This window comes from Lactuca sativa, chromosome 9 (assembly GCF_002870075.4).
Source record: "Lactuca sativa cultivar Salinas chromosome 9, Lsat_Salinas_v11, whole genome shotgun sequence".
NCBI lineage: Eukaryota > Viridiplantae > Streptophyta > Magnoliopsida > Asterales > Asteraceae > Lactuca > Lactuca sativa.
Window position 1 is genome coordinate 3,336,141 of NC_056631.2, and position 16,715 is coordinate 3,352,855.

Below are 16,715 nucleotides of genomic sequence, written 5' to 3' on the forward strand. Positions count from 1 at the left end.
CATCAAATGTTTAATTTATGCCTTAATATTATATATAGTTCTCAATTACTATGTTTGTTTAACTTTGTGTTAGGTTGTAATAGACATCTAAAAAATTTCTAGAATTTTGAAATTATTCATTGGATTTTAGAATTATTCTTGAATTTCACATATCTTTTTTCAAACTTCGAAACTTGAGTCCAAAATCTAAAATGTTAGTCGGAAATGATTTTTTTGAGAAATTAAATATACTCCTACCATTTGTTCATACTTTTCCTCCTACCATATCAAATGTTGACAAGTAGATTAAATGATTATTAATTTCGTTAAATATCTAATTAAAAGTGACACATGTCAACATTTGATATGGTAGGAGGAAAAATAGAAACTAATGGTAAGAGGAAATTTAATTTCTCAATTTTTTTTGTCAAAAAAATAGTTTTTTTGTTCGGACCAAATGCTCCATTCCGAAATTTGTTGCTATTTTTCCAAAAAAAAAAAAGTTATTATTATATTAAGGTTAGTTAAATGAAATTTCCTAAAAAAAAAATAGTTTCAGATTTATTTAATAAAATACTACTTTCAACCTAATAGGTAAATACAATAAAAACTATTTTGCTTGGATATATAGATAAGATAATTTTATTCAAACATATAAAATGTAGTAAGATGTAATAAAAATACAATAACATAATTAAATAAAATTCCTCTAAAAATATATATATAAAATAATTCATTTTTCAAAACCTTGAAATTTTGATCCTTCTCTTGAAGAGGGTCGCGGTATTTTGCTTGCAAATGCAAAAAAGAATAATTGAATTTTGTACTTGAAACGTTTAAAAGCGATTTTTCACAAATAGAGTAAAAACTGAAGGACTTTTCCAACAAAAATCTAACAAGAAATGGCAAAAAAAAGAAAAATAAATAAATAACAATTCCAAACCGAACATTTCCCTGCTAACCAAACAGTGAATGTTAAGGTGGGTGATTTAAGTATTTAATTTAGCAGCTAAAAGTCTAACTGGAAAATAAGCATCACATTAAGTATTTAAATAAAATCCCCCCCTAACACAACCACAACACATTAAGAAAAAAAAAAACACAACGCTTTTTCTTCTTCTTGCATGGAGCATCATCATATAGAGGAAACACAAAGAGAAGCAGCAGCCAAGTCATCAAAGTTACGTCTAGCCTGAGCGATCCCTTGATGAATCCCATCCACCTCAGCTTCCAAGACAACAACCTGTGCATCCTTTTTCTCCTTCTTCTTCAACACCTGTGCACGTTTCTCCAGCAGTGCCACCACCTGTTTATCCACCAACTCAATCTCCTTATCCATCCTCACCCCTTCAACCCTTTCCGCCTCCATTTTCTCTTTCACTTTCTTCGACTCTTGTTCCAGCCCTTCCTGCTTCTCTTTGATCTTAAGCAACCCGTTCAACCGCTCTCTCACAGCCTTGACATCAAATCCATGGGATTCCAATTCCAGCAGCGCCTCCATGTTATCCTCATACGCGCTTCTTGGGCTCTCCAGTTTCATCTGTGAGGTGGCCTCCACCACCCGCAGGTAGTTTACCATTTTGCTGATGGCTTGTCCTTCGCGCGTGCATTCCTTCTCCTTCTCCAGCGGACGGAAATGCGGCTTTTGTGGAATCATCCGGAACAGTTCCATCGATTCCAATGTTGCCCAAAGCGTGCTTCGTTTCTCAAACGACGGCTTTTCAATCTGTTTCCTCACAGATGCTGAAGGCTGCTGCTGCTGCTGCATCCCTTCGATCCACCTGGACAGAGGTTGATCATCCGAGATTGAGATTGACATTGACATTGACATTGTGTCTGCTGATTTCTCAACAACAACTACTTCTGAAGCCGAACCCCCATTCTCATTTGCTTTTTGTTTCTGTTTCGATGATGAATCTTTACCACCTGCAATGCACAGATCATCAATAATACTTTCCAACCACAACATATACCTTCAAGTTACTATAATTGATATAAACATTTACCTTGTGCTTGTGCTGGAGATACGATGTTTATGCTTTTTATTTTACGTCGCTTCCCTCGTTTGCCTCGTTTTCCTTTTACTGATTGATACATGACAGTAGTATTAGTATTTGGCAGCTTTTCTGCATTATTGACTATTGGTGGAGTGTTCTTCTGCTGCCCTGCATCTCCATTCTCATGGGTCACTGCAATTATGAAATAAACAAATCAGTTATGTTTTGGTCGACAGATATGCTTTGCTTAAAAACAACTTACCTGCCAAGGGTGTCTTGGGTTGTGATTTGAATGGCCTTCCCCTCTTCCTCTTCAGACTCATGCCACCATCCGCTGTCTTTTCCTCCTACATACATCATACATGGCAAAGGCAAACAGTCAGTGTGTTTATACTTTATACTCCAATATTGAATATTAACTCAAAAAGCAAAAACACAATTTTTGGATGTTGCACCTGATTGCCTGTTGTCTTGGGTGTCAATGGAACACCTGACTCCACGATTTTCTTCACATTCTTGGTTTGTGAGATAGTCAGCGCTTTACATTGCAAACCCATAACACATGTAACAGGAGGACCAAACTCTCTGGGAACATGCTCCTTCTCAACAATCTTTGGGGTTTGTATTTTCACCTCCCCTGCCAAACAATTATAACTTAGTATATAAACCTGAGATGAGAGAACATTGAGAATACAAAATCCAAATTAAGATTTCTTCTGCCACACCTTGGGGTAAAGCTTTCACGCCTCTAGAATCAGCTGCAGATCTCCCCTTCTTTCTTGCAGAAGTAATCACTGGACTGCTCGACTCGATATTCTTTTCTCGGTTAACAAGCTGAACATGTACAAAATGCAATCTTTATCATCAACACCACTTAACAAGCTAAAAAAACTTTCCTTAATATGACAGATTCAACCCACCACTCTCTTTCTGCGAGAAAGATTCTCAGTTGCAGTTGGGTTGCTTGCTTCTTTACTTCCTCCCACATCTGATAGGGTTTGATCATCAAAAGTGATTCCAGGCTTTAACTTCTTAGAAGGCTTCAGATGTTTATCATTGCTGCCAGCACTTGTTACCTTTGTTCTCTTCATTGTTGATGCTACAATGGAAGTTTGTTTGTCAATTGGACCCGTAAAGTTTAACAAAACACCTGATCTCTCTTCAGTGATACGCTTCACAGAGCTTGATTCACCATGCTCAACATGCAGCCTTAATTCCAGGTGACTGACTTCTCTCTCCTTGTTTGTGTGTTTAAAATACACAATATACCTACTATCAGCAAGTTTTTTGGTAATTACACCAGTCCACCAGCCAAAATCATAAAAAGCATCTACCTTCTCTAACAAAACAAAATTCGTATCCCTAATCGGAGGGGTTGAGGGGCGAATGTGATGATGATCTACTGTGACTTTACGAAACTCTGCCTCATCACACTGGTATTCAATAAGGAATAGATTGTTTCCCAAGTCTTCAATTACAGTTGCAGGGAACCAAGCATCGCGTAAATCGTCTTCCTCAAACCACACTTCCACCTTTACGCCTACCCCGATGATCGATCTTGCTGTTCTCTTCCAGATTTTTTTAACACAAAAGGAAATAAAATCAGAACGATTCAATCTAGCAAAAACAAACATGGAAGTTACAAGATTCTGATACAGATAGCACATGCAAATCATAAGAAAACAAACATAGAAAACTAGGGCAAATTAAAATCATGGCAAGAGTTTCCAATTGGGTCGATGAACAAGCATAGATCCTAAGAAAACTCAATTGGGGTAATCACTCACCCATTGTATGAAGGCTGAGACAAGCGGATTAGATGATATAACATAAACTCAAAACAGTTCACCATAAGTTTTTACAACAAAGTTCAGCATACATACAGATATGCCCCCATCGTTCACTGTAGCTAGATGCATGTGTACTTACTTGTCTAAGGTAGAAGACAACGTCCACAAAATCCCCTAATTGCAATTAAGAAATTTAAAACCCTAGAACTAATAGAGACAGCATGAGTGTGTAAAAATGAGCAAGCAAACTTAAAAAAGTAGAAATGGGCAAGCAGGCTTAAAAAAAAGGGTAAAGCGAAACCTGCTCCTCGGGTCGGATCCATTTGCCATCAACCCATTTTCGCTTGACCCGAATTCAAAAATGAATTCCGTCCGGAGAGTTCTGGAATGTGATGGCAGTGTTCTACAGGTCCTGCGATGACGCCGGTCCACCACCTGTCTCGCTAAATAGAATCAATAACGTCGTTCAGCTCCAAATGCGAAACGGAACTGTCACTAGCAAGAAGATGTGACGGCCAACGACAATAAACGGGCGCGTGTTCTCTCAAACTACTATGGTATTCGATATACAGAAGAAGTTGATGAAGTTGGGAGGGGGTACTGTCGCCGGAAATCGGCGTTTTCAGTCGTGGAAATGGAAGGAGGACCGTCGAAACCTTTTTCGTGGGAGTTGAATCCGATCGGAGACCTTTTTGTTAAGAATGAGTCCCGAGGGTTTTTCCCGTCCTCGCAGTACTTTTGACAGGCATTTTATCCAAAAACCCTAACGTGTTTCTAGTCCCCAATTGCCCAATTTTCTCCATTTTCTATAAAAAGCTGATTTGTACACAGCGTCCCCTCTAAATGTGATTATTCATTTGTGAAGATTGTGTATATTTTATTTAGTATCTTCAAATCAATACAAAGTAACCTTTGATATCATATGTGTTTTATATAGGTTATAATATCTACTTTAATGGTTAAAGATCTTAGTTCGAATCAACACAGACATAGGGGATACGGTAGGGTGAAATAGATGTTCAGGTAATCGGTTGTCGACGACAGCGGTAAAAGATGGCATCGACTTTTCTTCCGCATTTTTTTCAACCCTATATGAACCGACGAAAGATAAAATAAAATGGTGATGGCTAGTGGAGCGTCTCTGTTATTAAAAGCAAATTGGAAAAAGATAGTGGTGAACACAAATCGATGTCTTATTTGAAACCTCTGATATTGGAACTCGGCTAAACCACTTAAGTTGTGGCTGGCAGTTTCCTTTTAATTGTATATATAATTATTCATTTGTGAAGATTGTAGTAGATTTGGTGATTTAGTATGTTTGAATCAATTCAAATTTATGTATTGGATTCAATGATATTATATGTATTTTATATAAGTTATAATATATAGTTTAATGATTAAAGATCTTAGTTTGAATCAACACGGACATAGAAATACGGTAGGGTGAAATAGATGTCCATAAAATTAGTAGTTGAGGACGGCGGTAAACAATGGCATCAACTTTTCTCCTCATTTTTGTCCAACCCTATATTGACCGACGAAAGATAGAATAAAATGGTGATGGCTAGTGAAGCGCCTCTATGATTAAAGCAAATTGGAAAAAGATATTGGTGAACACAAATCAATGTCTAGCTTGAAACCTCTGATATTGGAACTCGGCTAAACCACTTAAGTCGTGGCTAGTAGTTCCCTTTTATTTGTATATATAATTATTTATTTGTGAAGATTGTAGTACATTTGGTGATTTAGTATGTTTGAATCAATTCAAATTTATGTATTTGATTCAATGATATCATATGTATTTTATATAAGATAATATATAGTTTAATGATTAAAGATCTTAGTTTGAATCAACACGGACATAGCAATACGGTAGGGTGAAATATATGTTCATGAAATCAGTAGTTGAGGACGGCGGTAAACGGTGGCATCAACTTTTCTCCGCATTTTTGTCCAACCCTATATTGACCGACGAAAGATAGAATAAAATGGTGATGGCTAGTGGAGCGCCTCTGTGATTAAAGCAAATTGGAAAAAGATAGTGGTGAACACAAATCAATGTCTAGCTTGAAACCTCTGATATTGGAACTCAGCTAAACCACTTAAGTCGTGGCTAGTAATTCCCTTTTAATTGTATATATAATTATTCATTTGTGAAGATTATAGTACATTTGGTGATTTAGTATGTTCGAATCAATTCAAATTTATGTATTGGATTCAATGATATCATATGTATTTTATGTAAGTTATAATATATAGGTTAATGATTAAAGATCTTAGTTCGGCTCAATCTAATACATATATAATTAATAATCAACTTCATACATATATATAAAGAATCATAACCGTCATTTAAACTACTAAAAGTCCCAGAAAAAGGTTACTCAAATGTTAGTGGCAAAAATGCACACGACGAATGATTTATTTATTTTTTTAGATTATCGTTGAACAATATATACTATCTTTATATTTTGATATTCTTATTATCTCAAGATCAAACGTAAAACTCTTTTTTGGTTCATCAATCTCAGACATGAAAAAAGATCAAGAAACAGTTAAACGAACTAATAGTGACAACATTGTCGGTTTTAATAGTATGAAGTCAATTGATGATTGATTGATTTTTTGTATGAGTCTCTTTCCAATCAAATGTAGTATATGTATGGATAGAGCTTTTTTTACAGCTAATTGTTATTCTAATAGCTCAAAAGTTGTTTTTTTTAGATCCAACATCAAGCATCAAATTCTTATTTGGTTCATTAATCTTATATAAGAAAAAGATCATTAAATATATCATTAACATAAAGTTATTTCCAGTTATATGAATTAACATGACAACTTCATGGACTATAAAAGTAAGAAGCTAAAGTTAATCAGTGATTGATTGATTTTTTTATATAAAGTTGTTTCAATTAAACGAACTGATCCTCACAACTTTGATGCGTATAAAAGTATGAAGTCAACTGGTGATTGATTGATTTTTATATGAATCTATTTCCGATTAAAGGTATTATAGATTGATTTTTTATATGAAGGCATGAAGCTATTTCGAATCAAAGGTATTATATGTATGTATAGATCTGTTTTGTATAGCCAATTGTTATTCTAATAACCCCAAAGGTATTCTTATAGCTCTAACATCAAACATCAAACTCTTCTTGGTTCATTAATCTTATATAGGAAAAAGACCATGAAACATATCATTAAGACTGGTGGGTGTGGAACTCGGCTTGTACTCGGTGAACTCGGCGAACATCGGGTCGCGGCCTTGGCATGCCGAGCTTGACTCGGCAACTCGGCGAGGGTTAACCGATGAGAGAGTTTTTTTTTCTTTTAACCCATTTATTACTTAAACCTCTTTTTCAAAAATTACCTTCTTTCCAAAAAATACTCAATTAATATATATATATATATATATATATATATATATATATATATATATATATATATATATATATATATATATATTAAAGTTATCCACCTCTTAGGAACAGTGAACTTCCTAAGAGGTTGGCAAAAATGGCCCCCAGTTTATAGGTTTGATTGCAATTTCAGCTTGGTTTTTGCAGGGGGCATTTTATGACATTATGTATATTCTTTTGACACGTGTTGTTCATCGTTGGGTTTATGTTACTGTATTTTTGTGACTACAGATGTGAACATTCCAGTCGCTTCTTCCCACCGTTGCCTTCTCTCTGATATCTCTTCATCTCGTTGGTCGGCACCTATTGTCCACCGTCGAACCTAGCTCTAAAAAAAACCCTTTCGTTTCGTCGGTCGGTCTTTGGTTGTGGTAATCATCATCAAAAATCGATTAAGAGAGAGGCAAAAATGTTTTCTCAAATTTCTGTTCACCATCACCTGATAAAAACCCTGGTATACACTTAGTTTTTACCTGATTCCTTCAATTACTTTCATTATCTTTCCCTGCCAGTCATGTGGCCTCCGTTGGGTTGCTGACAACGACAGAGGGGAACCATCGCATCGACATGGTCGTCGTTTGTGGGTTTTCATCAATGTTCCAGCTCTCCTTCTTATGGCTTTGCTAATAGCAGGACCGGACACAAGCGGTATCGAGGTAGTGAAGCAGAGGAGATGGAGGCCGAAGAAATTTGTGTCCGACGTGTCGCACATTGTGTCGTCCACTCTCAAACCAAAAGCGACCCTACCGGCGGCGAACACAACATCCTCCCACTGGATTCCACGGTTCCATAAGAGAAAATGGTTAGTCCATTTACGGTTTTCCTTCTTTCTAAGAAATTGACGATTTGAAGCTTTGTCTTGGATCGATTGTCCAACTGTTGAATCGATGGTTTAAACGTTTCTCTTCAATCGATAGAGTCTAAGAAGTCGAGGTCTTGGGTCTCAGGCTAAACACTTTCTCGCCACTAGCATTATAAGCTATTATTCATACCAATTCGACCCATTCAAAAGATAAATCATCTCTCGGTTTCAATTAGGTATCACTTCTCTAATTATTGCCCTAAATGTGCAATTTATAGGGTTTACCATGGTTCTGTTGACTGATCTATGTGCTGCTAATGGCAACAAATTAATTTGCAACCCTACATACACTACCTTCTTGGGTAATTATCTTCTGCTTCTTTTATTATTACACTATTTTGTAATTTTGTATGCGTCTTTTATGTTTATGATGTTCATTTTTGTGGTGGTTGTAGATTGAAATTATGTTTGATCATGGTTGAGAGGATCACATTTGAATCTAATATGGCTACATGGTGATAAATCAAGGTACCGCCTAAAGAATTTTATTGATTTATTCATTAGGCAATTAATTATGACTATTATATTTATAGTCAGTGGCTAATTATCATTCAGTTTTTGGTTAATTTTATATTTCGTTGTTGGCAGATGATTTGAGGAATGTGTTTTGATTGGAGCATTATTGTTGAAGAAAAATTGATGATATTGATTTGTGATATTAGCACAAAGATTTTGTGAGAATAGAAAGGCAATCCAGCAGTCAATAAACAGAGTGGAATGTTTACAAAACACACGAATAGATAAAAGAATAGGCAAGTTTTGCATCTTTTTAATCCATTTTGGTGGAAATTACATAAATAGAGTAACATAATAAAACCGTTTAATCGATACATAAATATAGTTTATACTTATATGTTTATTGACCTTTTCTAATCCTTTTCGGTTGAAGATAATGATGGGTACTGTAACATACACACAACTTGTTGCTTACCTGACAGCTAGAATGGGTTCCACTGTATTTATGTCCTTTTATAAGGTCGGTATGGATCGTTTTAGAGGGTTAGAAGTAGCATGATATTACGTTTTTCACATATAATTTCTATTTATTATCTCTGCATAATAATTTGAATATCTATATATTATGACTTAGGATGTTCTTCTATATGGAAAAGAAGTGACTATAAAGCGACTATGGAATTCATCAAATCAAGGGTGTCCACCGCCTCTACGTAGAGGTTGTGTACCTGTACCACCACCACCACCACACCCTCATGAAATGGCTGCAACACCTCGAAGAGCTAAGTTAATGCCACTCCATTGCGCCAAGGTATACAGGGCTTCACAAGGTGCCTTATTTCACTTTTTCTACAAACATTATTACATTTACACACAAACTTTTACATTATATTATAGAAACAATCCCTTTGGTCTACAAAACCCACCAGTTTCATTCCAAAATTATTTTTTGTAATGGTTTTGTCATTAGGTATGGCAATTGTTACGGTTTTGGTCCTTAACAATGTGAAATGACATTTTCACCTTTTGCACTTTCTTTTATATTTTTCTTTTACTGATTTTAATATCTAAAAAAATGTAAAATGAAATGGACCCACATTGTGTAAAAATCTTTTGGTCGAATGAACAAACTTCAAAAGTATGGAAGAAATTATGTTAAAAAAATCTTTTGGATTGAAAACGCTGCTTTTTGTAAACCACGGGGACCAATTCTTTAACTTAATCCAAAGTTTTAGATGTTCTGATATGTTTTTGATTTATTATGTTGTTATTGAATAGTAATTCAGCAGAAACTAATATGTCAGAACTTGAGGCAATGTTCTCTATATCAACCATAGTCCCAAACAAAGATATTTCTAATGGAGGTGAATGATGCAAATCCACTGCTTTAAAATCTGAAAAACTCCATGTGGTAATTAATAAATTAAATAAATGACATTGTTCATAAATGCTCTTAATTTATCTTATGAATAAGTTCAAAAAAGCCAATTTTATTTGGCAGCTACAAGTTGCAGCTTTAGCTATGGATGAATCAATCTTTAATGCTGATCAAATACATAGTCTTATAAAAATTTCCCTACTAAAGAAGAAATGGAGCTTCTCAAGCTGAAAATATTACATATACATTTATTTATGGGATAAAAAAGTTGTCTTTTTGATGCAATTATCAAATTTCTTTAACCTTTTAGCTTTCAATTTTTGCTATTTTAATTCATGTATTGATCTTCTTCATTGCAACTTTTCAGAATGATACAAGTGACAAGTTCAATATGATATGCAGGTATCTTCTTTTTGTCAGTTTTATAATTTTATATATAATAATAATACTATTGGTTTCAATTGTTAGAAAGCGAAGGAGATCATCAGCATTGCTCAATTAGAAATGGAATCTGTAACAAATTTCTACTATGATCTGGTAAGAATCAAGATTCAAGAACAACCCTTTTGATTAAAGGACATATTTGTTAATTTGTATTATATAACAGAGCTGAATTTATTAATTTTGTGTTTTAGTTTGGAAAAGCTAATGAAATGGCCTTATACATTAGTGAAGCCATAGGTGAAGACACTACACTTTCTTTTGAAAAGGGTAACATTTATCTCTCGAAATGAAAAATATGATACAAAACTTTTAAAAGCTTTTATTTAATTAAATCTTTATTGAATAACTTCAAATAATGTTCTATAACTAAAATGTAAAATATTTTAAATGTTTTTATATTATATGCTGTATTTTGTAAAAAAAATATCAAACATCATTTAAAAATAAACTAAAAGTTTCTGAAAGGATGTTACCTTTTTTTTTTAAATGTAGTTTTATGGTTTTGCAATTATGCAGACCCTTGTGAACTAACAGTATAGAAAACCGATGGAAGACATTAGGTTATATTGAGCAAAATCCTAACTACAACACCAAAGAAGCCAACTTGAAAACAGTACCGTCCAATTACAGGTTTTAGCCAATCCTTACTCATTAGGAATTTGTAAAGTTAATTTGTATGGATAAATGTAATCCTGTTAACTCTCACCATTGTTTACAAACAAACCATTATTTTTCCTATAAGTGTACAAAACACCAATTACAAATAACACATTCTATTTCTTTAGAATAGAAGTTATATGCATGCCTAAATATTTGTGTGTGTTGGCCTTTTCTCTTTAAGTTTTTTATGTTTCTTCTTAATTTATCAGTTTGGTTTGAATTGTTTCTGACATAATTATGAAAGAGGAAAAGCACTTCCAATGGAAAAACTCCAGAGAAACTAAAAGCAGGTAGATCCTTTCTTATAATAAAATGTTTGAAGCTATTGGCGTATTTCACCATTTGTTTTCTTTTTTGATGAGTTGTTATGATAAACAAAACAATTTAACTATTTTCTCTTTCTTGCATAGCATTGTTGGAGGGTTTTTAAAGAAATTATAGGTAAAAAGCAAACCGGGTATTAGGTTTGATGCTGATGCATTGCTTATTAGTCTTACGAAACAACAAAGTTAAATAGACGAATTGAAGAGTTAGGCAACATACTTCTCAAACCAATGCCTTCCAACCAACGCGACGCGGGGGAAACCTTTCTAGTTTCAAAAATATAATTGTTTTTTTTTTCAAAATTTCAAATTTTCAACACTCAATCTTCAACTATAAATACCCACATCATTATTCACTCTTCACATCATTCAAATCTCTTTAATTATATTCTCGTAACTTTCTTATTTTTCCATTCTTTTCTACACCTCATCACAAAAAATGACTATTGTTTGGTCGACTGAATAAGAGATCTTACCCACTTGTCATTGGATTGATGTAGCAGAAGATCCACACCATAGTGACTACCTTTTGACTACTTTTTGGAGTAGAGTCGCCAACGTATACAACCGCCAAACCCTTCAACCACGAAGAAAAGATCTACTCTACGCCAAATGGAGAAACGCACACGCACTCGCAACTCGGTTTACCATTGTGTTTCGAAGGATGATGCATGATGCCGGAAATGGTGAAAACGAAAATACTTTGCTACAAAATGCTTTGAGGTTTACTGTGTTGAAACTCACAAAGATTTCAAGCTTGTTGAGTTTTGGCAAATTGTGAGGCGAAGCCGCAAATGGCGTCGAATTTGAAGTCTTTATCTTCTAATTTTTAGTGGGTTGTGTATTTTAATTTCTAGTGTGATGTTTCTAAATTTCTAGTGTTCTTGTGATATTTTTAATTTCTATGTTTTTTTTGAATTTCTATGTTTTTTTTAAATTTCTATGTGTTTTTAAAGGAATTTAAGTTTTAAAAAAAATATATGTTTGCAATATTTATTTTCTAAATTAATTAAAGAATATATATATATATATATATATATATATATATATATATATATATATATATATATATATATATATATATATATATATATATCATGACAAGTGTGGCAACCTGCGCCTAACAAATGACAAGTTTTGGCTAAAGTGTGCAAAAATGACGTGGCCCCTATGTGAATTGTGACAAGTGTAGCACCACACCCACCAACCTAATATAAAGTTATTTCCAGTTATGCGGCCTAATCATGACAACTATGTGGACTCTAAAAGTATTAAAGTAATTGGTGATAGATTCATTTTTGATATACAAACATTAAATTATATTATGGGTAGAGGTGTGATATAAAAACAAAAATCGAATAAACAAATCAACCCAAATGATGTTTGGTTTATTGGGTTCGGGTTATTTGGTTTTCGGTTAACTCAGTTTGGTTAACCGAATAAGGATACCTTATTTGGTTTAGTTTGGTTAAATTTTAATTGTTTTGGATAAATCGAAAAAACCGAATAGGCCATTTGATATGTATATGTCTCTCTCTCTCTCTCTCTCTCTCTATATATATATATATATATATATATATATATATATATATATATATATATATATATATATATTAACATTTTATATATAAATTGATGAGAAAATTACAAATTTAGCCAAAAATAGTAATTACTTTGTGGAAAATAGCAAAAAAAAAAACCAAAATTTCATTTTTAGCCTGCAAAATCGAAGATGGATTAAACCCATCTGCGAACGTACAAGAGGCTAAAGCACATACGTGCTTTCGTCAATTGTACGTTCATAGATGGTTTTATTCGCTGTATAAATACCTCCTTCCCCTTCTACCTTTGCAGATGGACTATGTCCATCTGCGATTTACTCTCCTTTTCAACTGCGATTTTGTGATATATATTTTTTTTGTTTTTTTTTACTACGAAATTGATAGGGTTTGACTACGAAACAACTTTATTATATATAAACTTTTTCAAAAAATTATCACTTTAGTTGTTATTTCTTTGGAAAATTTGTTTAAAACCTCTCTATGAAAATGAATGAATATTTGGTTTGCATTGTAACCGATGGGAGATAGAAAATTATTGAAACAAATCTTGAATACGTGTGTCCACGAGGAGGTATTTCTGAATTTGCTTTGATATTTTCTGAGTATATTAGTTATAGTGAGTTTGTATCTTTGGTGAGAAGGAAAACTGGTTTGTTAGACAAATATAAAATTAGTCTTCGTTTCCATCATCCTGAATTGAATCATTATATAGCCATAGTTGAAGACATGGATGTTAGAATGTTGATCAACGTAATCAAATCTAGTGGAGGAAGGGCTGTGAAAGTGTTTGTGGTGGTTGATGAAGGTGATGCGGTTACGAAGGGTGGTGAGAGTGGAAATGAGTCGGTTGCTAACTTATGCAACGATAAAGTTAGAAACAATCCAATATGTACTTTCATGACTCCTAGTGTACCTCGATTTAATAGTGTTGCTGAAAATGTTAATGTGAGGTATTCACCTATTCACTATGTGGATCCTGAGAATTACAAGTACGTTGGTTATAATGATGTTGGTACATATATTAATGATGTGGGTGGTCGTGTTGATGTTCCCGAACAAGAAGGTAAAGTTATTAATAGAGGTGTAGTTGATAAAAGTAAAAAGAAAAAAGTTTTGATTCAAAAAAATGAAAATGCACATGCTTACGAGGATTATGTTGATGTTGCTGATGTAGCTTTAGATATAACCGACTTAGAAAGCAATTATGATGGAGATGAGTTGAGTGATGAAATTAAAGCTAAGTTTCCCGATAACTTTTTTTACGGTATGCCCCTTATACCAGCATGTCCAGTTGATGTTAATGAAGATATCCCAACACAAATGGTAGACATCAATCTTCAAAAGATTGAATGTCTCGTTATATTTAAGAACAAAGTCCTTCTAAAACGGACGATTAGGAAAAAATGCCTTCGAGAAGGTTTTTAGATGAGGACAAGTAGATCCACCATACTACTACACCACCAGCTTCACCACCACCACCTTCTCCTGGTCATGCTTCAGAGGGGGAAGAACCATTCCTTGGCGGGGAAAATATGACGTTTGACTCGGTCTACTATAGTCCGTTTCAAGTACAGAGTGATGACGATGACGATGCTCCTGTCACAAAAAGACATCTCAAGGAGCTCCATGACAAGATTGACTTGCTCATCGCCTCCTCTTCCACTTCTCAGTCATCCCTTTCTGAAGATGCAGTTCAGAAGATTGTTGACGCCTTCTCAAAAGCTCAGCAAGATTCCATTGCTTCTGCAACCTCCGCCATAGATGCCTCAACAAAAGCCTGTCAGGTAGCGACCGCAAAAGTCGATAAACTATTTTCTGATGCCTCTTCCATGTTAAAGTCTTTACAGGAGAGTGCAAATGCTGCCAAGACTACGTTGGAACCTATTATTCACCAGCTAGCAACGTCAGTCTCCACTGAGTTGAAGTCCTTCGCTTCTTTTCGTCAAATGCTTTCAGATGACAACTCAGCCTTTCGCACAACCATTGACGAGCGTCTCTCGAAGCTACAAGAAGATTTGGCTGCCGAGAACTCTCTTATGGATGTTCTTGCCAAGAAGACCACTGCTCTGAAGGTCAAGAGCGCTCAACTCTCCAACTCTCAACAAGATATTGACTCTCTTCGGTCCGAAAGGGAGGTGATAAAGTCGTGTGTTTTGGATGTCCACTCTGCCATCTCCAACATCCTCGAAGCACATGATCCTATTCTTAACTATACTGTGAGGCGTGACCTTGCAGAGAAGCTCGCTCCCGCCCTTGCCCTGCTCAGCAAACTCGAAGGGCTACTTGATTTCGTGTCCATTCCGAAACAAGGGGGAGAGAAGGAATCTATGTCCCAACCACCTCCTACCTCAAAGGCAACTCACACTACCGAACCTCCTCCAGTAGGCCAAGCCTCCGGTTCCGGTGTGAAAGACAAAGGCAAAAAGATTGTTGAGGAAGAAGAAGAAGAAGAAGACAAAGAAACAATCGCCGACTTGTTGAAGCATAGAAGTCGACGCAATGAGGCTGATATCAGTGCTCGTGTGGCAAGAGAGGCTGAAGAAGCCGAACGTAAACAGAAGGAAGCCCACGACCTTCTTGAGAGTAGGAAAACTCTTTTTCATGCCTGGAATCTTGAGAGGATGATAAAAGAAGCCATTGACACACCGAGTATCTTGTGGCTGGAACCTGTAATCTCTCTTGATTGTTCCAACACTTTCGACTCACAGTTTGACATGCCACTGACCCGAAAGGCGTTTATCTTTCATGCCTTCTCCAACGTTGCAGAGTTCCCTCATCCTCATCCACAGGTTGATCGGGACTTAATCAATTTTTATCTGAAGGCTGCTCAACCTCAGTATCAGACTTGGAGCACTCAGAAAATTGTCAACGTTCGGGTCTTGAAGCCGTATAGTGAAGGGAACTTCATCAACATTCGGTTCAAGGTACTTCGGGGATTTGCCAAAACCGAACATGCTATTCCCCTTGCAGATCTTCCAAACCTTAATCCCCATGATTGGATTATCTTGCACAACATCCTACTCACCAACGAAGCTGAATACGGTCCGATCATCGACCATTTCAAGAGGATGCTCGTGTGCTACATCATGGAAGTTGCACTGATGGATCAGGAGATTGCAAGCGTATTTAAGAAGAAACCAACAATATCTCCTGTTGGTTCTGCCAGTGATCTCAACCAAATGCAGATGGGTAAAATTGACTCGAGAAGGAATTCGGTTATGTTCACCAGGAACGAAGGACATAAATGTCTTTTCGCCTTGGCTGACAAACACCTCTACACCACTGCTTGTTTAGAGCACGTTTTGGGGATCATCCACAGATGCAAGCAGAACACAGCGGATGATGTCAAGTACTTCGATGACATGATTCATTGGTACATTCGGTTCAGACAGACTATTCTCGCTCTTATCACACGTTTGTTTGATACTGTAAAGAAGGCTCCCGCTGCTGGCCCGAAGAAGAAGTGGTCTCGCTCCAATTTGACGCAAAGGGGGAGATTGTTGGGTCGCGTTTTGTATAATATGTTGCGTCTATTAGGCTCGTTAGCTAGTCCATTTTTGTATCTCCGGTATGGGCCTGTCCATCCGTGAGTTTAGTAGGGTTGAATATAAATATAGGTGCTTGCATGCATCTTAGACAACGATAGAATAGAATGATCAGATCATTTTTTCAGAAGTTTATTATTATCGTTCTTGTAACCCTAAATCCTCTATAGCGGAAGTTCTTAGTCGAGCTCTGCTGAGGATTGTTTGATCTAATCATTCGACACATTTTGATCCACTCTTGTCTTATTTATTGTTTTGTGTTCATCGCAGTACCTGTTTCATAGATCTAATCGATCT

General features: G+C 35.4%; 1 protein-coding gene across 2 annotated transcripts; it reads right to left on the reverse strand.

The window, feature by feature from the left end:
* Positions 1 to 882: 882 nt before the first annotated feature.
* LOC111882623 (DUF724 domain-containing protein 7) lies at positions 883 to 4,591 on the reverse strand. Of its 2 annotated transcripts, none has more exons than XM_023878996.3 (7): positions 4,068 to 4,591; positions 2,897 to 3,537; positions 2,702 to 2,810; positions 2,432 to 2,613; positions 2,239 to 2,323; positions 1,986 to 2,168; positions 883 to 1,905 (listed from the first exon to the last, which is right to left on the reverse strand). In XM_023878996.3, the coding sequence occupies exons 1-7, from the start codon at positions 4,087 to 4,089 to the stop codon at positions 1,115 to 1,117; spliced, it is 2,013 nt and encodes a 670-aa protein (XP_023734764.1). In that variant the 5' UTR covers positions 4,090 to 4,591; the 3' UTR covers positions 883 to 1,114. The 2 variants fall into 2 exon arrangements, with proteins under 2 accessions (XP_023734764.1, XP_023734765.1); XM_023878997.3 differs by lacking the exon at positions 4,068 to 4,591 and adding an exon at positions 3,764 to 3,880.
* Between the last annotated feature and the right edge of the window lie 12,124 nt (positions 4,592 to 16,715).